Below are 24,912 nucleotides of genomic sequence, written 5' to 3'. Positions count from 1 at the left end.
ACCACAGTTACACATGGAATAAACAAACATACAGTCTATAGCACAATAGAAAAGTATATTTACAGTGTGTGCAAATGAGGTAAGATTAGGGAGGTAAGGCAATAAATACGCCATAGTTGTCATGTTTTGTCTTATATTGTCTTGTCATTTTGCTTTTCCTGCTGTTCGTTTTCCCCCTGCTGGTCTTTTTAGGTTCGTTCCCCTTTTTCTCTCTCCCTTCCTCTCTCTCTTCTCTCTATCGTTCCGTTCCTGCTCCCAGCTGTTCCTATTCCCCTAATCAATCATTTAGTCTTCCCACACCTGTTCCCTATCTTTTCCCCTGATTAGAGTCCCTATTTCTTCCCTTGTTTTCCGTTCCTGTCCTGTCGGATCATTGTCTATTGTTCACCGTGCTGTGTCTGTGTATCGCCCTGTCGTGTCGTGTTTCCCTCAGATGCTGCGTGGTGAGCAGGTGTCTGAGTCTGCTACGTTCAAGTGCCTTCCCGAGGCAACCTGCAGTTCATGATCGAGTCTCCAGTCTGTTCTCGTCATTACGAGTGGAATTATGCTTTATGATTGTAGATTTACTTTACTGGATTAAAGACTCTGTTTTCGCCAAGTCGCTTTTGGGTCCTCATTCACCTGCATAACAATAGTGGTGAAATAATTACAATTTCGCAAATAAACACTGGAGTGATAGATGTGCAGAAGATTAATGTGCAAGTAGAGATACTGGGGTGCAAAGGATCAAAAATAAATAACAATATGGGGATGAGGTAGTTGGGTGGGTTATTTACTTGAGGTCGACCGATTATGATTTTTCAACGCCAATACCGATTTATTGGAGGACCAAAAAAAGCCATTACCTAATTAATCGGCCAATTTTAAAAATGTTTTTAAAAAAGATGTATTTATTTTATGTGTTATTTACATTACATTTAAGTCATTTAGCAGACGCTCTTATCCAGAGCGACTTACAAATTGGTGCATTCACCTTATGACATCCAGTGGAACAGTCACTTTACAATAGTGCATCTAAATCTTAAAGGGGGGGGTGAGAAGGATTACTTTATCCTATCCTAGGTATTCCTTAAAGAGGTGGGGTTTCAGGTGTCTCCGGAAGGTGGTGATTGAGTCCGCTGTCCTGGCGTCGTGAGGGAGTTTGTTCCACCATTGGGGGGCCAGAGCAGCGAACAGTTTTGACTGGGCTGAGCGGGAACTGTACTTCCTCAGTGGTAGGGAGGCGAGCAGGCCAGAGGTGGATGAACGCAGTGCCCTTGTTTGGGTGTAGGGCCTGATCAGAGCCTGGAGGTACTGAGGTGCCGTTCCCCTCACAGCTCCGTAGGCAAGCACCATGGTCTTGTAGCGGATGCGAGCTTCAACTGGAAGCCAGTGGAGAGAGCGGAGTGACGTGAGAGAACTTGGGAAGGTTGAACACCAGACGGGCTGCGGCGTTCTGGATGAGTTGTAGGGGTTTAATGGCACAGGCAGGGAGCCCAGCCAACAGCGAGTTGCAGTAATCCAGACGGGAGATGACAAGTGCCTGGATTAGGACCTGTGCCGCTTCCTGTGTGAGGCAGGGTCGTACTCTGCGGATGTTGTAGAGCATGAACCTACATATGTAATTATGACAATTAGAACAATACTGAATGAACACTTATTTTAACTTAATATAATACATCAATAAAATCAATTTAGCCTCAAATAAATAATGACATGTTCAAGTTGGTTTAAATAATGCATAAACAAAGTGTTGGAGAAGAAAGTAAAAGTGCAATGTGTACCATGTAAGAAAGCTAACGTTTCAGTTCCTTGCTCAGAACACATGAAAGCTGGTGGTTCCTTTTATAAACATGAGTCTTCAATATTCCCAGGTAAGAAGTTGTAGTTATTATAGGAATATTTCTCTCTATACCATTTGTATTTCATATACCTTTGACTATTGGATGTTCAAATAGGTACTTTAGTATTGCCAGCCTAATCTCGGGAGTTGATAGGCTTGAAGTCATAAACAGCTCAATGCTTGAAGCACAGCGAAGAGCTGCTGGCAAACGCACAAAAGTGCTGTTTGAATGAATGCTTACGAGCCTGCTGCCTACCACCGCTCAGTCAGACTGCTCTATCAAATATCAAACCATAGACTTAATTATAACATAATAACACACAGAAATACGAGCCTTAAGTCATTAATATGGTCAAATCCGGAAACAATTTTTTCGAAAACAAAACATTTATTCTTTCAGTGAAATATGGAACTGTTCCTTATTTTATCTAACGGGTGGCATCCATAAGTCTAAATATTCCTGTCATATTGCACAACCTTAAATGTTATGTTATAATTACGTAAAATTCTGGCAAATTAGTTCGCAACGAGCCAGGCGGCCCAAACTGTTGTATATACCCTGACTCTGCGTGCAATGAACGCAAGAAGTGACACAATTTCCCTAGTTTAATATTGCCTGCTAACCTGGATTTCTTTTAACTAAATATGCAGGTTTTAAAAAATATATACTCCTGTGTATTGATTTTAAGAAAGGCATTGATGTTTATGGTTAGGTACATTCGTGCAACGATTGGGCTTTTTTTTCTCAAATGTGCTTTTGTTAAAACATCCCTTGTTTGGAGAAGTTGGATGTCTTTGTTAGGAAGAAAGTCTTCAGAGTTGGCAACGAGCCAGGCGGCCCAAACTGATGCATATACCCTGACTCTGTTGCACAGAACAAGAGAAGTGACACAATGTTAGCAGCCAATATTAACTAAATATGCAGGTTTAAAAATATATACTTGTGTATTGATTTTAAGAAAGGCATTGATGTTCATGGTTAGGTACACATTGGTGCAACGACAGTGCTTTTTTTCGCGAATTCGCTTGTTGAATCACCCGTTTGGCGAAGTAGGCTATAATTCAATGATAAATTAACAGGCACCGTATTGATTATATGCAACGCAGGACACTCTAGATAAACTAGTAATATCATCAACCATGTGTAGTTAACTAGTGATTATGTTTGATTGTTTTTTATAAGATACGTTTAATGCTAGCTTGCACCTTACCATGGCTCCTTGCAGCACTGGCATAACAAGTAGTCAGCCTGCCACGCAGTCTCCTCGTGGAGTGCAATGTAATCGGCCATGATCGGTGTTCAAAAATGGTGATTTATTATTATTATGAAAATTTTACAGATGGGCTGTGTACAGCTGCAATGATCTGTACGCTACTCTGACAGCTGATGCTTAAAGTTAGTGAGGGAGATATGAGTCTCCAGCTTCAGCTAATGACTCATATGCTGTGTGATGACATGAACAAATTATTGATTGATACAGTAGCCTATATAAGTATTGAAATACAGGCCTAAGTTGTGGTATTAAGACTAAACAGGATGTGCTCTTAGGCCTACAGCTCAGTAGTGGTTATACAAGGCTGCTATACTAAGCCTACAAATGATAATGACATCAATTATTATTATTATTGTAATGCTCCGGGTGTCGTGGGTGTGGAGTCAAATGCAGGAGACAGAGTTCAATGCTGTGCGTCTTTTAATAGCACCAACGCACCACAGGGTGCTCACAAAAGTTACGTTCCCAAAACACAGGGAATCAAAAAATACAATAGAAAAATTCACGACCAGGCACTAAGGTCGCCCTGGAGGACGAGGTGCAGGGCGATCCGGATGGAGGCGATGGAAATCCCTCAACATGGATGGATCCAAGATGTCCCTCACCGGTACCCAGCACCTCTCCTCCGGACCGTACCCCTCCCAGTCCACGAGGTACTGCAGGCCCCTCACCCGGCGTCTCGAGTCCAGAATGGCCCGGATCGTGTACGCCGGGGACCCCTCGATGTCCAGAGGGGGGGGAGGGACCTCCGGCACCTCACTGTCCTGCAGGGGACCAGCTACCACCGGCCTGAGGAGAGACACATGAAACGAGGGGTTAATACGATAATAGGAAGGGAGTTGTAATCGATAACACACCTCGTTTATTCTCCTCGGGGCTTTAAAGGGCCCTACACACTGCGGACCCAGCTTCCGGCAGGGCAAGCGGAGAGGTAGGTTTCGGGTCGAGAGCCAGACCCTGTCCCCCGGTACAAACACGGGGGCCTCACTGCGGTGGCGGTCAGCACTCCTCTTCTGCCGTCCACTCGCTTGTCGTAGAGATTCCTGGACGGCCCTCCAGGTCTCCTTGGAGCGCTGTACCCATTCCTCCACCGCAGGAGCCTCGGTCTGGCTCTGATGCCATGGTGCCAGGACCGGCTGGTACCCCAACACACACTGAAAAGGGGACACGTTAGTAGAGGAGTGGCGTAGTGAGTTCTGAGCCATTTCAGCCCAGGGAATGTATCGTGCCCACTCCCCTGGCCGATCCTGGCAATACGACCGCAGAAACCTACCCACCTCCTGGTTCATTCTCTCCACCTGCCCATTACTCTCGGGGTGATAACCGGAGGTCAGGCTGACAGAGACCCCCAAGCGTTCCATGAACGCTCTCCATACCCGAGACATGAATTGGGGGCCCCGATCAGAAACGATGTCCTCCGACACCCCGTAGTGCCGAAAGACATGGGTGAATAATGCCTCCGCAGTCTGTAGGACTGTAGGGATACCGGGCAACGGGAGGAGACTGCAGGACTTAGAGAACCGATCCACAATCACTAGAACCATGGTGTTCCCCTGAGACGGCGGAAGATCGGTCAGGAAATCTATGGACAGATGTGACCATGGCCACTGTGGAACGGGGAGGGGTTGTAGCTTCCCTCTAGGAAGGTGCCTAGGAGCCTTACTCTGAGCGCACACTGAACAGGAGGAGACATAACCCTTAACGTCCTTAGCCAACGTAGGCCACCAATACCTCCCCTGAAGGCTCCCCACTGTCCTCGTCACCCCAGGGTGACCCGAGGAGGGTAGGACATGATCCCACCGAATCAGTTTGTCCTGAACACCAAGCGGCACGTACGTTCGCCCCGCTGGACACTGAGGAGGCGCGGGTTCAGCCCGTAACGCCCGCTCGATGTCCGAGTCCACCTCCCATACCACTGGGGCTACCAGCTTTGAGGCGGGAAGGATGGGAGTAGGTTTGGTGGACCCATCCTCCGTGTCGTAAAGGCGGGACAGTGCGGCAGCCTTTACATTCTGGGAGCCCGGTCTATAAGACAAAGTAAACCGGTAACGGGTGAAGAACGTGGCCCACCTTGCCTGACGTGGGTTAAGTCTCCTAGCTGCCCGAATATACTCCAGATTCTGGTGGTCAGTCCAGATGAGAAAAGGGTGCTTAGCCCCCTCAAGCCAGTGTCTCCACACCTTCAGAGCTCTAACCACCGCTAGCAACTCCCGGTCCCCCACATCAGTTACGCTCCGCTGGGCTGAGCTTCCTTGAGAAGAAAGCGCAGGGGCGGAGTTTTGGTGGCGTACCCGAGCGCTGTGATAGCACGGCACCCACCCCAGCCTCGGACGCGTCCACCTCCACTATGAATGCTAGAGAGGGGTCCGGATGCGCCAACACGGGCGCATCAGTGAACAGCGCCTTCAACTTGTTGAATGCTCCGCCCGCCTCTGCTGACCACTGCAACCGCACCGGCCCCCCCTTCAGCAGTGAGGTAATGGGAGCCACTATCTGGCCAAAACCCCGGATAAACCTCCGGTAGTAGTTGGCAAAACCCAAAAACCGCTGCACCTCCTTTATCGTGGTCGGAGTCGGCCAATTACGCACGGCCCTAATGCGGTCACCCTGCATCACTACCCCCGAGGTGGAAATGCAATATCCCAGAAAAGAGACGGCTCATTTATAGAACACTCATTTCTCAGCCTTGACGTATAGGTCATGCTCCAGCAGTCTACCAAGCACCTTGCGCACCAAAGACACATGTGCGGTGTGAGTGGCCGAGTAGATCAGAATGTCATCGATATAAACAACCACTCCCTGCCCGCACAGGTCCCTGAGAATCTCGTCTACAAAAGACTGAAAAACGGCTGGAGCATTTTTTTAACCCACACGGCATGACAAGGTACTCATATTGGCCGGATGTAGTACTAAATGCGGTTTTCCACTCGTCTCCCTTCCGAATACGCACAGACTATACGCGCTCCTGAGATCCAGTTTTGTGAAGAACTGCACTCCGTGCAACGATTCCACCGCCATAGCGATGAGAGGTAGAGGGTAACTATACCCCACTGTGTTGGCGTTTAGACCTCTATAATCGATACACAGACACAAACCTCCTTTTTCCTCACAAAAAAGAAACTCGAGGAGACTGGTGAATTGGAGGGCCGAATGTACCCCTGTCCCAGCGACTCCGTGTCATATGTCTCCATTGCCAACGTCTCCTCCTGGGACAGCGGGTACACGCGACTCTTGGGAAGCGCAGCGTCTACCTGGAGATCTATCTTACAATCCCTTCCCGGTCGATAAGGTGGTAATTTAGTCGCTTTCACTTTACTGAAAGCGATTGCCAAATCGGCATACTCGGGGGGAATGCACACCGAGGAACCCTGGTCTGGACTCTCCACCGACGTGGCACCGATGGAAACTCCCAAACACCTTCCAGAACACTCCTCTGACCACAAAATTTTAGGATTGTGCCGGGCCAGCCAGGGAGTCCCCAGCACCACTGGCCATGCATGCGAATCAATAATAAAGAAACTGATACGCTCCCTATGATTCCCCTGCGTCACCATGTCCAGTGGGACCGTGGTCTCCCTGACCATCCCTGACCCCAATGGCTGGCTATCTAGGGAGTGCACGGGGAAAGGAGAATCTATCGGCACCAGCGGAACCCCTAACTTAAGGGCGAGTCCGCGATCCATAAAGTTCCCAGCTGCGCCTGAATCGACTAGCGCCCTATGCTGGGAAGAGGGGAAAAAGTGAAGGAAAAATGTTAAGACAAGCATGTGGCCAACAAGGGGTTCTGGGTGAGTTTGATGCTGACTCACCTGGGGTGACCGAGAAGCGTTCCGCCTGCCATCTCTACTCCCAGATGGACCCCCCCAGCACCGATCAGACGTGTGTCCTCTCCGACCACAGTTGGTGCAGGGAAGGCCTCCTCCTCCGGTACCCCTCGGTGCAGCCCCTCCCAACTCCATTGGAATGGGAGCGGAGGGGCTGGGTGGTGGAACGCACAGAACCCTCTCTGAACGCCCGCGGGCAGCCAGCAGATTATCCAGTCGAATGGACATGTCAATCAGCTGATCCAGTGACGGAGTGGTGTCCCGACACGCTAGCTCCCGGCGGATGTCCTCTCGGAGACTACACCTGTAGTGGTCCATAAGGGCCCTGTCGTTCCACCCAGATCCGGCTGCCAAGGTCCGGAACTCCAGCGCGTAATCCTGGGCGCTCCTCCTCTCCTGCCTGAGATGAAATAGTCGTTCTCCCACCGCTCGGCCGTCTAGAGGGTGATCAAACACGGCACGGAAGCGGCAGGAAAACTCTGTGTAGTGCTCCCGCGCTGAGTCTGGGCTATTCCAGACTGCGTTCGCCCACTCCAGAGCACGACCCGTGAGGCAGGAGATGAGGACACTCACCCTCTCTGCTCCTGAGGGAGTGGGTCTGATGGTGGCCAGGTATAGCTCCAGCTGAAGCAAAAACCCCTGGCAACCCGCCGCCGCTCCATCATAAGCCCTCGGTAGCATCAGACAGAGGGTGCTGGAGTCGGGAGATGGGGAGTCCGGAACCGTGGGTGCCGAAGGTGGAGAGAGGAGACCACTCCTCTCCCATTTGTCCATTCTCTCCATCACTTGATCCATCGCGGATCCGATCCGATGGAGGACGGTGGTGTGGTGGAGAACCCGTTCCTCCATCGATGGGAGAGGGTTGGCTGCTGCTCCTGCTGACTCCATTCGATTTGTTGGTGCGGGATTCTGTAATGCTCCGGGTGTCGTGGGTGTGGAGTCAAATGCAGGAGACAGAGTTCAATGCTGTGCGTCTTTTAATAGCACCAACGCACCACAGGGTGCTCACAAAAGTTACGTTCCCAAAACACAGGGAATCAAAAAATACAATAGAAAAATTCACGACCAGGCACTAACACGTACCTTTACAACAGAGCTGAAGGTTACAATGAAATAATCCCGCATAACAACCAGGCGGGCTGGCTGTCTAATAAACTAATTAACATAAACAGGTGCTACCACTAAACATACAAGGAGGGGGAGGAAAAACAATCAGTGGCAGCTAATAGGCCGGTGACGACGACCGCCGAGCTCCACCCGCCCGGGAAGGGGAAACACCCTCGGTCGGACTCGTGACAATTATAATGATGATCATAATAATAATAAAAATGATATCAAGAAAATGTATTATAAATATAATTTTTCTGGGAATTTGGAACAGTGTAAATACCAGAGTGGCTGTTCTAACGGGAAAAAAGTGTAAAGCCTTTATTACAGCAAAGCAAAGATTTAAAAACAGCCGAATTTGTGAAATTGTTTATCCAACATGTTGTGGTTGCGTGAGGCGTGGTGCTCACAGAATCAGAAGGCAATTAAACAAACACTCAAAACAGGCAATATAAACACAATCTGTCTTATCTCTGTAGATATACACTACCTGTCAAAGGTTTTAGAACACCTAAAAAAAACCCTGCATCCAATTTATTGAGTAGGGTATTGGAGACTATTTTGTAAATGACATCGTCGAGGATCGATAGGATGGTCAGTTTTACGAGGGTATGTTTGGCAGCATGAGTGAAGGATGCTTTGTTGCAAAATAGGAAGCCAATTCTAGATTTATCTTTGGATTGGAGACGTTCAATTTTAGTCTGGAAGGAGAGTTTAGTCTAACCAGACGCCTAGGTATTTGTAGTTGTCCACATATTCTGTCAGAACTGTCCAGAGTAGTGATGCTGTTTGGGGTTTTAGGCTGGGTTTCTGTACAGCACTTTGAGATATCAGCTGATGTATGAAGGGCTATATAAATAAATTTGATTTGATTTTGATTTGATGCTGGACGGGCGGGCGGGCAGGTGCAGGCTGCGATCGGTTGAAGAGCATGCATTTAGTTTTACTTGTATTTAAGAGCAGTTGGAGGCCACGGAAGGAGAGTTGTATGGCGTTGAAGCTCGCCTGGAGGGTTGTTAACAGTGTCCAACGAAGGGCCAGAAGTATACAGAATGGTGTCGTCTGCGTAGGTGGATCAGGGACTCACCAGCAGCAAGGGCGACATCATTGACGTATACAGAGAAGAGAGTCGGCCCAAGATTTGAACCCTGTGGCACCCCCATAGACTGCCAGAGACCCGGACAACAGGCCCTCCGATTTGACACACTGAACTGTATCAGAGAAGTAGTTGGTGAACCAGGCGAGGCAATCATTTGAGAAACCAAGGCTATCGACTCTGCCGATGAGGATGTGGTGATTGACAGAGTCGAAAGCCTTGGCCAGGTCAATGAATACGGCTGCGCAGTATTGTTTCATATCGATGGAGGTTAAGATATCGTTTAAGACCTTGAGTGGGGCTGAGGGGCACCCATGACCAGCTCTGAAACGGAGAAGGTGCGGTGCGATTCGAAATGGTTGGTAATCTGTTTGTTGACTTGGCTTTCGAAGACCTTTAGAAAGACAGGGTAGGATGGATATATGTTTGTAGCAGTTTGGGTCATGAGTGTCCCCTGCTTTGAAAAGGGGTTGACCGCAGCTGCTTTCCAGTTTTTGGTAATCTCAGACGACACGAAAGAGGTTGAACAGGCAAGTAATAGGGGTTGCAACAATTTCGGCAGATAGTTTTAGAAAGAAAGGTTCCAGATTGGCTAGCCCGGCTGATTTGTAGGGGTCCAGATTTTGCATCTGTTTCAGAACATCAGCTGACTGGATTTGGGAGAAGGAGAAATGTGGAAGGCTTGGGCGAGTTGCTGTGTGGGGTGCAGTGCTGTTGACCGGGGTAGGAGTAGCCTGGTGGAAAGCATGGCCAGCCGTAGAAAAATGCTTATTAAAATTCTCAATTATAATGGATTTATCGGTGGTGACTGAGTTTCCTGTCCTCGGTGCAGTGGGCAGCTGGGAGGAGATGTTCTTATCCTCCATGGACTTTACAGTGTCCCAGAACCTTTTTGAGTTTGTATTGCAGGAAGCAAATTTCTGCTTGAAAAAGCTAGCCTTGGCTTTTCTAACTGCCTGTGTATATTGGTTTTTAACTTCCCTGAAAAGTTGCATATCATGGGGGCTGTTCGATGCTAAAGCAGAATGCCATAGGATGTTTTTGTGTTGGTTAAGGGCAGTCTGGTCTGGAGAGAACCAAGGGCTTTATCTGTTCCTGGTTCAAAATTTCTTGAATGGGACATGCTTATTTAAGATGGTGAGGAAGGCATTTAAAAGAAATAACCAGGCATCCTCTACTGACGGGAGGAGGTCAAATTCCTTCCAGGATCCTTCCAAGTGTTTCAGGGAACGTTTTACAGTGATGAGTGAAGGTCGCTTGACTGCTGACTCATTACGGTTGCAGTTAATGAGGCAGTGATCACTGAGATCTTGGTTGAAAATGCAGAGGTGTATTTAAAGGGCAAGTTGGTTAGGATGATATCTATGAGGCTGCCCGTGTTTACTGCTTTGGGGTGGTACCTGGTAGGTTCATTGATAATTTGTGTAAGATTGAGGGCATCAAGCTTAGATTGTAGGATGGCTGGGGTGTTAAGCATGTTCCAGTTTAAGTCACCTAGCAGCACGAGCTCTGAAGATAGATGGGGGCAATCAGTTCACATATAGTGTCCAGAGCACAGCTGGGGGCAGAGGGTGGTCTATGGCAGGTGGCAACGGTGAGAAACCAAGTCTATTACGGTTACAGAAGTCATCAAAAGAGAGCGCCTGGGGAATAGGAGTGGAGCTAGACACTGCAGGGCCTGGATTAGTGGGGTTCCCTGTAGTAGAGGGGACCAATCCAATTGGCAAAATAGATATAGTTGTAGTGACCCAGATAGCAGCCTATAAGACTGCTAACGATTAGCGGGCCGCAGATGGGCGTTCAGGTAACGTCACGACATAGGGGCCAGTTGGATAACTCCCCCGGGCAGATTAACGTCGGTTGTCCAGTCGTGAAGGCCCGGTGGGGCTCCGTGTTGGCAGTAAAACGTGTCCGGATAGTTGATTGTAGCCCAGGAGTGGCTGATGGAACTCTTCAGCTGGCTCGTGTTTCTTAAATGAACTTTAAGAATGCACACCTGTTAATTGAAAATGCATTTCAGGTAACTACCTCCATGAAGCTGGTTGAGAGAATCCCAAGAGTGTGCAAAGCTGTCATCAAGGCAAAGGGTGGCTATTTGAAGAATCTAAAATATATTTTGATTTCGTTTGACTTTTTTGGTTACTAAATGATTACATATGTGTTATTTCAATAACTTCAATAACATTCTACAATGTATAAAATAGTGAAAAATATAGAAAAACCCTTGAATGAGTAGGTGTTCTAAAACTTTTGACAGGTAGTGTATATGGATTATTTATAAAGCCAGGCACATTTAACAGTTCGGCTATTGATTCTAGACCTAATTAAGTTGGTGTTACCTCACTTTTCTTAGGCAATAAGGCAAGGGCTGTTTCTCGTCTCCTTATTCTGCTGCCTCCGCCGCGTTGTTCTCAACACCAATATGCTGTTTTACCTTTGTTATTATGCACATAGCAACATGGTCTAGGAAAAGGCGCCAATTCAACAGCACGCTGATGTGTTTCAGAACCATGGACAGCGACGACTATCCAACGCGGGAGAAAACGCATGTTATAAAATAATATTTGTATTAGTGTTGCACTATAGTTCTTACGTCATATAGCAAATGAATTGCTGTAGTGCGTGCCATCCCCACTTCCTCCACAATGGAATAGTCTACTTAGACAGGCATGAATCAGACTGGAGTCTTGTACACCATGAATTATAATTATTTGAATTATTTTGCTACTGCTCGACTAATGATATCTCGGTCAACCAATAATCGACCAGTAGATTAAATGGGGTCGGCCCTATTCTAAATTGTACCCTCTTTTGCACCTTCAGCAAATCCAGTTTGTGGAAGACAAGCAGGAGTTCAGCAGGTTCCCTACCAAAGCTGGCCGACGCTCGCTGTCTCGATCCATCTCTCAGTCATCCACGGACAGCTACAGTTCCGGTACTACACAAACAAACACACATACATACATAGCTATGTATGGATTGCTTGACCCTTTCTTGCTGACTTTCCCTTCTCTGTCTGCTTTCCCAGCTGCGTCCTACACAGACAGCTCTGACGATGAGACTTCACCACGGGACAAAACACAGCTCAACTCGAAGGGCACCAGTGACTTCTGTGTGAAGAACATCAAACAGGCCGAATTTGGTCGTCGCGAGATTGAGATTGCAGAACAAGGTACAGTAACATGACTCAGTAACCTGTCACCTTCACCTCTCACATACAGAACAACACAAGATGATAAGAAGTGATAAACCTAAAAACGTTCCTAGGGGGCTCCAGGTGTAAGGTACCGGTTGTTGGTTATTTAAAGCATGTTCTTGAATTTTGCTGTTTTATGGCATGAATCATTTAGACTAATCAATGGTTGACAGTCTTTGATCATAGGTAATATTAGGACATGTTAATAAAAACCACTACTGGCATCAATCAGGATGAAAAGAGCAACAAAAACATTTCTGTGAACAACCAACAGTAAAGTATATCTAAATATTGCTCTTACCAGGACTTTGGGCCTGTTGCTCAGAAATGTACTAGAGTTCCACCCTCCAAGACCAGGATTGGCCATGTCAGATTAACCAATACACTGATTGAAGGGGAGAATCTGGGATAAGAAAATAACAGCTTCTCTCAATTCTGTGAATGACTGACATCCCCTAGCAGCTAGAGTCTAGCTAGTTATCTATATTAAGCTTGTTATCTTTAGTCAGATTGACCTCGACCAATCTGTCTGCAGATATGGCTTTTGCTCTTAAGGGCTTAATAGATGACTGCTGTGTCGTGTAATTAGGCTTTTCTTTGGTTTTGCTGATCAGTCATTTGAAGTGTAACTCACACAAGTCACATCAGAGAGAGAAAAATATTATACAGAAAAATCTAAGATTCACTGGTTCTAACTATGGTTGTGGCGGTCATGAAATGTTGTCAGCTGGTGATTGTCAAGCAAATAACTTCCGGTCTCACGGTAATTGACCTTTTAATTACAATTAACACGTTTAGCATCTCTTGGCTTCCACGCATAGCCTGCAAGTCACTGAAGCAGACCTTTGGTCTAAAGAAACATGATATGAGGAAAATTTAGTCAATTTCAGAAGAACAGAATAGCAAACTTTGAATTGTCCTTATGTTAGGCCCAGATCTGGTTATGCCATAGCTGTGGGCTACACTAGTTCATTTAGCAAACAACATTTGCTTAAAATTCTGTGGCATTATTTTATAGTATAAAGAATCCAATTGAACATAGCTGAATAAAATAGAAAGGATATTTTCTTCAAGCTATTTCCGAGGGAGTGCGCACATGCGGCTAGTCTGTGTTGAGCGGTTAACAAAGAAACAGGTCATCCTACATGCTTAATTTAGTTAATTATGCAAATGTTGTTGTGATGAAAAAACGTTGGGCTATGTGTTTTGATTTTTAATACATTCTAATGCTGCATGATGCGACTCTAATGATGACTTGAAAAAAGTCATGGAAGGCATGGGCTCTGCTTTGTTGATTTTGAAGGATGCACACACTTCATCAGTCTCTCATTCACAATTTGAGAAGCGCTTGATAATATGCTCCCCAGGCCTCGCAATTCCAGCGGCATCCTCCTTGTGTGGCAGTAATGCTCCCTAAAAGAATCCATGCGTTTTGCGGCCAAAGTGGCCGATGTGCCCTTGGGCTGAATATAATAATTATCATTCCCTTCTCCCGGCAGCCACCTCTCACTCACATGGCTCTCTCAGATATCTCAGTTCTTATAAGCCAATGCCCGTCATTTGATCGGGTCCTTCTCACAGCCATCTCAGCACTGAAGTAGGCTTGAAGTGAAGACAGACACATCAGGGACGCAACTGTGCGCGTCCCTCTTATTGAATTCCGCGGTGCCTATTGAAGATGTTAGAAGAACTGTCCATATTTACTTTGACAGCCAACAAGATGAGTAGGCCTAACGAACAGCAAAAGCACTAGCCTATGTCAATCTACTATCCCCCATAGTACAAAAGTTGACCTATTCTATTCCTTCTGTGAGAGAAATAAATATTCCAAATATACTCTGTTTGATGCGATAGATCCCAAATTCATACAACCATTCGGATCATTTTTTCTTTTTAAAGCAATGAGGCTGATGCAACAATTCAGAACATTTAGCTTAAAATGTTCATAAACTATTAGGTTATTTGCCCATTTTTATTTGTGATACAAATCTTATCAACAAATATAGGCCTATGGGCTAGGCTACATGAGAAGTGTGACTATGATTTGAATACGTATTTTAATTATTTTTTTTGCCTTACTGCGCACGCTAGGCATCATTCATAAGTTATAATAGATTTCAGGTGTGGCTGAAATAACCAAATCCCTTCATTTGAAGGGGTGTCCACATACTTTTGTGTATAGGTGGGAAATTAGTTTTGATATAGAATGGACCATTATCATGCACCTGTCTCGGAACAGGGGCAGGGGAAAAACAACAAATGTTATTCATGCACTTAAATATCGAATGGAGGACGCTTTTCCCATGATTCATTTTCATGCCAGCCAGGTAGGCTGTACTCCTGTGGTAAAGCAATGTGCTTAATATTAGGAAAGTTAAAAATAAATATAGTAGGCCTAGCCTATAGAAAGCTAATTGGATCCGCCTATTTTTAATGGAGGCCATCAAAACTCTGTCTTCTCACGCAATTGCATAGCCTATAGAAATGTTGTGCACCATAAGCTTATGGGCTTTCATGAAGTGTTGGATTTTCGATTACGTTTGTGTTGTCAGAGTGATTAGAGGGACAATGGAGTGCTGAGTACCATGCAGTTAGCAAGCTTGGTAGGCTACTAATGACCAGCAGCATCAGAGCTCGGAGAATCCTAGTTACCGTGACTAAACAGTCATGTAGAATTTGACTGAGGTTATGACTCCTGACCGCCTGTGTGGTGGTAATACGGTACCGTAACAGCCCTTGGCCTAACCACTAGTTGACACCTTTGATGAAGCTGACCTTCAGTTTTTGTAGCCAATTCTTTGTCTAAAGTTCTCATTTTATCATTGCGTTTGATTTCAGACATTACTCCCCAAATAATTTAGATTTGATGTGTTGTCCTTGGCCTAAATGTTTTTTTATGTGCAGCATGGCAGCTGAATCTACACCCCTAACACTGTCAGCACAACTCCAGAGCTTGATATGGAGTGATCATCATTGTCCAATATGCATTGGCAGGTTGCAAAGTCATAGCTTATTTGAGATTATTTGAATTTTATGACGCTCAGAAGGTTTTGGTGTAGGAAATTCTTTGAGTCCTTTAATTTTGAGAGAGATTTGTGTGGAAGATGGGAGAGTTGGAAGGGCTTTATATTTAGACCACTTTTCTGTTTATCTACTCTCTGAATGTAGCTAATATGTTTGGAATCTCTTTTTCTCAATCTCCTTCACTCTCTTTATCACCCACTTCTCTCTTTCTCCACAGATATGTCAGCATTAATCTCCCTCAGGAAGAGAGCCCAGGGAGAGAAGCCACTTGCTGGGGCAAAAATTGTTGGCTGCACTCACATCACTGCCCAGACTGCAGTAAGAAAACTCTGTCTTCTTACCTATCCTAATATCTCTGCCAAGGCTACAGGAGGACATTTTCCTCCGTATAAAGTAGGATTTGAAGGTCACAGCGTACACAGAGACTTTTGCAGTAACCAAGTTGGCCCTGTTGTTTACACTAACTTACACTGTCTCCAATACCCAAGCTTTGCTGCAATGAGACACGTCTCCCTCTGACATACCCAAATATCAGTGTGAAGACTTCCCCACAGTATCGCTACTACAGAATAAGGTTGTGCGGTATACAGATTTTCTTATCTTCATACCGTTCTTCTCTCATCCCGGGATTTACGGTATTATTAGCTTAGTACACAAGGGCGGAAAAATTCTAAATGAGCAAACGAGCGCAATTGAGAGAGAAATGAATTGCAAAGACAGGCAATCCAGCTCCTAAAATTATACATGTATAGGTAGGAGCTACCGAATGTCATTTTTGGTGTGTTTTGACATTTTATAAGAGAATTTGAAAGAGACATTGTGCAAATGAACAGTACTGGCACTAGAGCAGAATGTGTACACACTGTCTGTGTGGAGTCTGGAGTCGCTAAAGGCAATGCTCTGAGAAGATTGGCAAGGAGCAGTTGTGGTAGAAGCAGACAGGCAGAGAATGGAGAGGAGAGAAAACGCATGGAAATCAGAATGATTTGTTGGAAGAGCTTTGACTTCTCAAACACGGCAGAAAGCCAACACAATGATGCCCCATCACCATCACCTTATTAATTCAGCCACTTACTTATTAGATAGCTAGCAATTTAAACTTAAGGGTCGTGTTAATGCAGAATTCTTAGTTTTTTTCTTTTTTTTTACCCCCATTTTCTCCCCAATTTCGTGTTATCCCCAATTATTAGTAGTTACTGTCTTGTCTCAACGCTACAACTCCCGTACGGGCTTGGGAGAGACTAAGGTTGAGAGACATGCGTCCTCCGAAACACAACCCAACCAAGTTGCACTGCTTCTTAACACACCGCGCATCCAACCCGGAAGCCAGCAGCACCAATGTGTCGGAGGAAACAGCGTACACCTAGCGACCTGGTCAGCGTGTACTGCGCCCGGCTCGCCACAGGAGTCGCTAGTTCGCGATGAGACAAGGATATCCCTACCGGCCAAAACCTCCCTAACCCTGGCGACGCTAGGACAATTTTGCGTCACCCCATGGACCTCCCGGTCGCGGCCGGCTGCGACAGAGCCTGGGCTCGAACCCAGAGTCTCTGGTGGCACAGCTAGCACTGCGATGCAGTGCCTTAGACCACTGCGCCACCCGGGAGGCCAAATTCTTAGTTTTCTACACAGAAAAAAAAATTAAAAATTCAAACGAAATATATTGCTGCATTTTGTAAGCACAAATGTAAAATGCTTCTTATTGTAATTTCTGCTTTACATCAGACAAATCTTGGATGAGAATTCACAAACTGGCGTTCTATCAGCAGACAGCGCTGTGACTGACTTTTCTCAGGTACTTTTCTCAGCGTAGACACACTCCTTTTCTCTGGTAAAATGCCAGATGAACCTTAAGGAAAAACATTAAGAAATGTACCTGGCTACATTATTTCTAAGATAAGAAAATACCTTGCTTTTTCATCGTAAGCCCATTTAGCCTACTTGTGTGTGGCTGCCATTCAAATAGCTTTTCACTTCTGTTGTCGTCTGATGAAAATGAAGGTATTTTGCCGAATGTGTTTCACTAATGTATTTTCTGTGAAGGACAACTATAGTTGCATGTCCCTGATCACTCTATTGAAGCAAAGAAACACTGACTTTCCATATAAAACACAACCGCTGTCAATGCACAGCTGGACTCATCTGCTTCCAATTTCTCCAGCTGTGCCATTTACAAAATAACGTGACTGGCTCAACTGTTCTGGGGAACTACAGAGAACTTCATTATGTAAATAATGTGACCGGTGAAATGAACACAATCTGCTTTATCTTCTAACATATTGCACAAGTTGACTGCAGGTATTTACTTAAAAAGTTACTATAAATTTGAATGGATAGATAAACTTAAAAAATAAAGGTATTGAAAAACCATCCTGTGGCTATTTCCAAAAACGGTATATGATATACCGCCCAAGCCTACCGCAGAACCCAACCACCACTGCTCTAACTGCAGCATTCGGCTCTGTGGCTAATCATGGTAGCTGGCTCATCTCATGACAGCCCGTAAATAATGTTCAGTGTCTGTATACCCCATTTGCATCTACGATTTAACAAGCACATCGAGTATATTGATGCTGTGAATAAGCTTTTATATATATACATATATATACATATATATACATATATATATATATACATATACATATACATATATATACATATATATATATATATATATATATATATATATATACATATATATACATATATATACATATATACATATACATATATACATATATATACATATATATACATACATATATATACATATATATATATATATATATATATATATATATATATATATATATATATATATATATATATATATATATATAGTGCCTTTAGAAAGTATTCACACCTCTTACAGCCTGAATTTAAAATTGATTAACTTGAGATTTTGCGTCGCCGAACTACACACATTATACACATTTTATTATTAATATACTAGGATAAGCTGAAATGTCTGAAATCGGTAAGTATTCAAACCTAAATAATCAGGTGTAAACATTTGCTTACTAGGTCACAAAATAAGATGCATGATTTTTGAATGATAACATTATTTTCTATAAGGTCCCTTAGTCGAAAAGTGCAATTTAAGCACAGGGAGGTTTTCCAATGCCTCGCAAAGAAGGGCACCTGTTGGTAGATAAAAAAATATATTAAAAAAGACACTGAATATCCCTTTGAGCATGTTGAAGTTCTCAATTACGCTTTGGATAGTGTGTCAATATACCCAGTCACTACAAAGATACCAGTGTCCTTTATAACTCAGTTGCCGGAGAGGAAGGAAACCACGTGGTATTACACTATGAGGCCAATTGTGATTAAAAGCGTTGGAGTTTAATAACTGTGATAGAACACTGAGGATGTAGTTACTCCACAATGCTAACCTAAATGACAGTGAAAAGAAGGAAGCCTGTACAGAAAGTAAGTATTCCAAAACATTTTTATTTTTATTTAACTAGGCAATTCAGTTAAAAATAAATTCTTATTTTCAATGACGGCCTAGGAACAGTGGGTTAACTGCCTTGTTCAGGGGCAAATTACAGATTTTTACCTTGCCAGCTCGAGGATTTGAACTTGCAACCTTTCGGTTACAAGTTCAACTCTCTAACCACTAGGCTACCTGCCGCTACTTAAGTAATAGTGCAAAAAATATGGCAAAAAAAACACTTTTTGTCCTGAATACAAAACATTAAGTTTGGGTCAAATCCAGCACAACAAATCACTGAGTACCACTCTTCATATTTTCAAGCATGGTGGTAACTGCATCGTGTTCTAGGTATGCTTGTCTTCGGCAAGGACTAGGGAGTTATTTAGGACAAAAAAAATGTAATCAAGCGAAGCACAGGCAAAATCTTAGAGGAAATCCTGTTTGTCTGCTTTCCAACAGACACAGAGAGACAAATCCTCCTTTCAGCAGGACAATAACCTAAAACGAATGAATAAAATATTGTTTAATTTTTCTTCCACTTTGAAATTAGAGTATTGTGTGTACATCATTGACCAAAAAGTACAATTAAATCAATTTTAATCCCACTTTGTGAAACAAGAGCTCAGTGTGAATATTTGCTGAAGACTAAATATATTGAGTTTTACTGCTTTCTTTTGTGTACTGTAAAGCTAAGGCTATTTATGATACAGAGATGTAAAAGTAATATGTTTTTTCTTTTCTTGTTCCCATCTCATTCAACCCCCTCCTCTCTCTTGCCTTCAGGTGTTGATTGAGACTCTGGTGGCCCTGGGGGCCCAGTGTCGCTGGACAGCCTGTAACATCTACTCAACACAGAACGAGGTGGCAGCTGCCCTCTCAGAGATCGGTAAATAAAAGCTTTCAACATCAATACTTTACTGCTTTGTTACAGTATGAGCTTCTATATGGAAAAGAATGAGAGGCTGATTGTACTTCATAAGATGTTTTGAAAGTTGTGGTTCATCACATTCATATGAATTAGTACTATTTCTGCATACTATGCATACTTTAACTTGTATTAATATGTAATGAATTACATGATTGTTAAATGGGTGTTTCTTGTAAGGGTGCTAAGAGTTGAGTGATTTGCTTCCCTGTGCCCTTTGAAACCAAGGAGACGTTTTTCGATATGTTCTCAATAAAGTCTTAGAAAACACAGAGACTAGAGAACATCAGGCTTGCCCTCTAGTTATTGAACTACAGAACCAAGACATGCATATCTCTTGGGTTGCTGGGTGATTGTTAAGTATATGTGTTTCCGTAGTGGGGTCTCTTTGTTCATGGCCTGTTAGACGGAGAGGTTCACTAGAGTCAGACTGCATTAAAGTAGTCACACAGCTCAAGCTGGGAGAGGAACTGGCACACAGGCTGTGGGCTGATTAACTTGTCCTACGCACACAGTATCCTCTGACTGTTTACAACCCACTCAGCAGTGTTGACATTTTCTACGAGTGAGTTATGCCAGCAATCTTCATACCATACAGCAAGCCTGCCAGAAACCTACTGAGATGGAGACTTGACCAGATGAAAGGAGTAGATGGTAGTACATAGGTGTATACTTACAGACACAGAGACAGGAATGAGGTTGGAGGACTAGATATGAGGTTAACTAAGAAAAAGTCAGTGGGATAGAGATCCTAAGCCCAGGTGCTGTATAGCGTGTTTCTAGCTGTATGGTCATACAGGACGAGTAGCGTAGCAGAGGAACCATAGAGCCTTCAAAGTCTACCTACCCCTCAAGTCCAATAGCAGGAATCAGAATTGTGTTTTAGTGTACCACTCTTTTTTTAATTTTTTTTTTTACATAAGCTCTCCCTTTCCCACATAGTTGTGTAAAGCTCCATCTGTCAGAGTATCTCTTTCTAATAAACAGTTGGTCCAGGTCTTTTATGGAGAGAAATCTCCCGGCTAACAGATGAAAGGGCTGTGTCCTCTGGCAGCTTCTGTTCCTGCCTGCTCTGCTCTGCTCTCTCTGGGGTGGAAATGACCAGGAGGCTTTCTGTCCTGCTGCAGCTTTCACCTGATGTTTGGTCCTCTTCTAGAAATGACAGGATAACAGCTTTTGAGACACGAGACCCATCTTATTATCCCCTCTTGGTTTAGAGAACAGACATACGGAGGGTTTTACTCAAACCCTCTGTGTTATGAAGCCTGAATTATGATGTTATTAGCATGTCAGAAAGGACGTAAAATGTTAGGTCAGTTCACAACAATTGGTCATGAAGACACATAACAGTATAGGACTACTGTGTAACTAAGCCTAATAAGCTACTGTAGCGATTCTACATGATTGTTCAGTACTGATGTCAATACTGTTACGGCTGCTATTGATACATGTTTCCTGAATGATTATGTTGTTGTGTAAGGTTGTGTAAGTGTACTGCCTGCTGGAGGAGCCTACAGCGCTGTTCTAGGCTCTGTGGTGTTGTGGTTGGATTGTTGTGCAGGTCCAGATATCTGGAGTTAAGCTGCAGGCCATTATGGCCATTATTAATATGGCTTTAGAGCAGATTATACGGACGTCGAGCACCATGCGTTCAAACGAGATCAGTTCTGCTCTCTCTGGAATGAAGGGTCTTTGGGTCACAAACCAATGCTTTTGCTTATATTAAAGGTTCAGGACCCTGTGCGGTTGTTTAAAAAGGGATTTTGATTTGTCTCTGTTTTGTAATATCTGTCTGATCTGGAGAAATATAGTAATTTCTAAACCCCTCTATTCTCCCATCTACCTTGTGATTTGTGCAGGTGTGGCGGTTTTTGCCTGGAAGGGGGAATCGGAGGATGACTTCTGGTGGTGTATCGACAAGTGCGTCAACATGGAAGGCTGGCAGCCTAACATGGTACCCATATAAGTCTATAATTTATCCTCCTTTAACAACAATGAATATTTCCTTGTAGACCATTTTGTGTTACTGACATGTGTCTGTTGTCACTGTTTGAGAATGTTGTCCCTTCTTGCTGTGTCTGTGGTAGATCCTTGATGATGGAGGGGACTTGACCCACTGGGTGTATAAGAAATACCCCAACGTCTTCAAGAAGATCAGGGGCATTGTGGAGGAGAGTGTGACTGGGGTCCACAGGTAATTTTATTTCTGATTAGAGTACAGTCACACACGCAAGACCAGCGGGCAACTCTGAGCTAAGTTACTTAGTCATCTCTTTGTCTTTCAGGTTGTACCAGTTGTCCAAAGCAGGCAAACTGTGTGTGCCAGCCATGAACGTGAATGACTCTGTGACAAAGCAGAAGTTTGACAACCTCTACTGCTGCAGAGAGTCTATCCTGGATGGGTAGGTGTTAAATTAACTTTTAACTTCTTATGGTATAGGGGACGCTTGCGTCCCACTTGGCCAAAAGCCAGGGAAAATGCAGCGCGGCAAATTGAAATCAAATGATGTAAAAATCAAACTTTCATTAAATCACACATGTAAGTTACTAAATTAAAGCTATACTCGTTATGAATCCAGCCAAAATGTCAGATTTTTAAAAGGCTTTTCGGCAAAAGCATAAGAAGCTATCATCTGATGATAGCACAACAGTAAACAAATAGGGTAGCATATTTCAACCCTGCGGGCGCTACACAAAACGCAGAAATAAAATATAAAACATGCCTTACGTTTGACGAGCTTCTTTTGTTGGCACTCCAATATGTACCATAAACATCACAATTGGTCCTTTTGTTCGATTAATTCCGTCCATATATATCCGAAATGTCAATTTATTTGGCGCATTTGATCCAGGAAAAAACAGCTTCCAAATTGCGCAACGTCACTACAAAATATTTCAAAAGTTGCCTGTAAACTTTACAGAAACATTTCAAACTACTTTTGTAATACAACTTTTGGTATTTTTAAACGTTAATAATCGATCAAATTGAAGACTGGTCTATCTGTGTTCAATACAAGACAACAAACCAAGCTACCTTTCAAGTCTTGTGCAACTCTCAACAGTGTTACGCAGTTCCTAGATGGCCAGATTTCTTCATTGCACAAAGGAATAACCTCAACCAAATTCCAAAGACTGGTGACATCCAGTGGAAGCGGTAGGAACTGAAAACAAGTTCCTAAGAAATATCGTTTCCCAATGAGATGTCACTGAACAGACAGAGACTTCAAAAAATAACAATTCTGAACAGTTAGTCTTCTGGGTTTTGCCTGCTACGTAAGTTCTGTTATACTCAGACATGATTCAAACAGTGTTTTCTATCCAAATCTACTAATAATATGCATATCTTATATTCTTGGCATGAGTAGCAGGAAGTTGAAATTGGGCACGCTATTTATCCAAAAGTGAAAATGCTGTCCCCTATACCTTAAGAAGTTAAGCTAAGCTTCACTACAACAGTGTTCTTTGCACTACATAACAATGATTCGATTTATTTTGTAGATACTGTACATACTGTAGATATACTGTACATAATCAGGGCAAGGCACAAGGCGGGTGACCGGAAACATGACCAAACAGTGTAGCTATTCCCTCCGCAAGGCAATCAAACAAGCTAAGCGTCAGTATAGAGATAAAGTAGAGTCGCAATTCAACAGCTCAGACACAAGAGGTATGTGGCAGGGTCTAAATTCAATCACGAACTACAAAAAGTTAACCAGCCCCGTCGCGGACCACGATGTCTTGCTCCCAGACAAACGAAACAACTTCTTTGCTCGCTTTGAGGACAACACAGTGCCACGGACATGGCCCGCTACCAAAACCTGCAGGCTCTCCTTCACTGCAGCCAACGGGAGTACAACATTTAAACATGTTAACCTTCGCAAGGCTGCCGTCATTAAGCTTGAGATCCTGGGTCTCGACCCCGCCCTGTGCAACTGGGTCCTGGACTTCCTGATGGGCCACCCCCAGGTGGTGAGGGTAGGAAGCATCTCCACCCCGCTGATTCTCAACACTGGGGCCCCACAAGGGTGCGTTCTCAGCCCTCTCCTTTACTCCCTGTTCACCCATGACTGTGTGGCCATGCACGCCTCCAACTCAATCATCAAGTTTGTAGATGACACTACAGTGGTAGGCTTGATTACCAACAACGACGAGACTGCCTACAGGGAGGAGGTGAGGGCCCTCGGAGTGTGATGTCAGGAAAATAAACTCTCACTCAACGTCAACAAAACAAAGGAGATGATCGTGGACTTCAGGAAACAGCAGAGGGAGCAGCCCCCTATCGACGAGACAGTAGTGGAGAAGGTGAAAAGTTGTAAGTTCCTTGGCGTACACATCACGGACAAACTGAAATGGTCCACCTTCACAGACAGCGTGGTGAAGAGGGCCTCAGGAGGCTGAAGATATGTGTCTTGTCACCAAAACACTCGCAAACTTTCACAGATGCACAATCGAGAGCATCCTGTCGGGCTGGTACGGCAACTGCTCCGCCCACAACCGCAAGACTCTCCAGAGGGTAGTGAGGTCTGCACAACGCATCATCGGGGGCAAACTACCTGCCCTCCAAGACACCTACACCACCCGATGTCACAGGAAGGCCAAAAAGATCATCAAGGACAACAACCACCCGAGCCACTGCCTGTTCACCCCGCTATCATCCAGAAGGCGAGGTCAGTACAGATGCATCAAAGTGGGGACCGAGAGACCTGAAAAACAGCTTCTATCCCAATTTAATAATAAAAAATGTATGTAATAAATGTATATCACTAGCCACTTTAAACAATGCCACTTTATATAATGTTTACAAACCCTACATTACTCTTCATATATGTATATACTGTACTCTATACCATCTACTGCATCTTGCCTATGCTGTTCGGCCATCGCTTATTCATATTTTTAGTTACATATTCTTATTAATTCCTTTACACTGTTAGATATTGTTAGATATTACTGCGTGGTCGGAACTAGAAGCACAAGCATTTCGCTACACTCGCATTAACATCTGCTAACCATGTGTATGTGACAAATCAAATTAATTTGATATACTGTACATACATAAAATCATATACACTAGACAATATAATAGCGCCGGAGGGGATGGCTTATGACCGAAAAGAGCTTCTGGACATCAGAACAGCGATTTCTCACGAACTGGACGAGGTTCATGAGTCCGACTAGAAGTTTATTGAGTCTGTTGCGAAGGAT

The 24,912-nt window shown here is 44.2% G+C and overlaps 1 protein-coding gene across 2 annotated transcripts in view; it reads left to right on the top strand.

The window, feature by feature from the left end:
- Nucleotides 1-24,912, top strand: part of LOC124031314 (S-adenosylhomocysteine hydrolase-like protein 1) — a 78,304-nt gene that overhangs the window by 29,191 nt on the left and 24,201 nt on the right. For both annotated transcript variants that reach the window (XM_046342396.1, XM_046342397.1), the window contains exons 2-8: nt 11,947-12,058; nt 12,152-12,295; nt 15,561-15,661; nt 19,566-19,668; nt 21,567-21,661; nt 21,795-21,901; nt 21,993-22,109. In XM_046342396.1, the coding sequence (XP_046198352.1) occupies nt 11,947-12,058; nt 12,152-12,295; nt 15,561-15,661; nt 19,566-19,668; nt 21,567-21,661; nt 21,795-21,901; nt 21,993-22,109 (779 nt within the window). The remainder of the gene's footprint in view (nt 1-11,946; nt 12,059-12,151; nt 12,296-15,560; nt 15,662-19,565; nt 19,669-21,566; nt 21,662-21,794; nt 21,902-21,992; nt 22,110-24,912) is intronic.

Source organism: Oncorhynchus gorbuscha, linkage group LG03, assembly GCF_021184085.1.
Source record: "Oncorhynchus gorbuscha isolate QuinsamMale2020 ecotype Even-year linkage group LG03, OgorEven_v1.0, whole genome shotgun sequence".
Lineage (NCBI taxonomy): Eukaryota > Metazoa > Chordata > Actinopteri > Salmoniformes > Salmonidae > Oncorhynchus > Oncorhynchus gorbuscha.
This window is presented reverse-complemented; position numbering and strand designations above follow the sequence as displayed.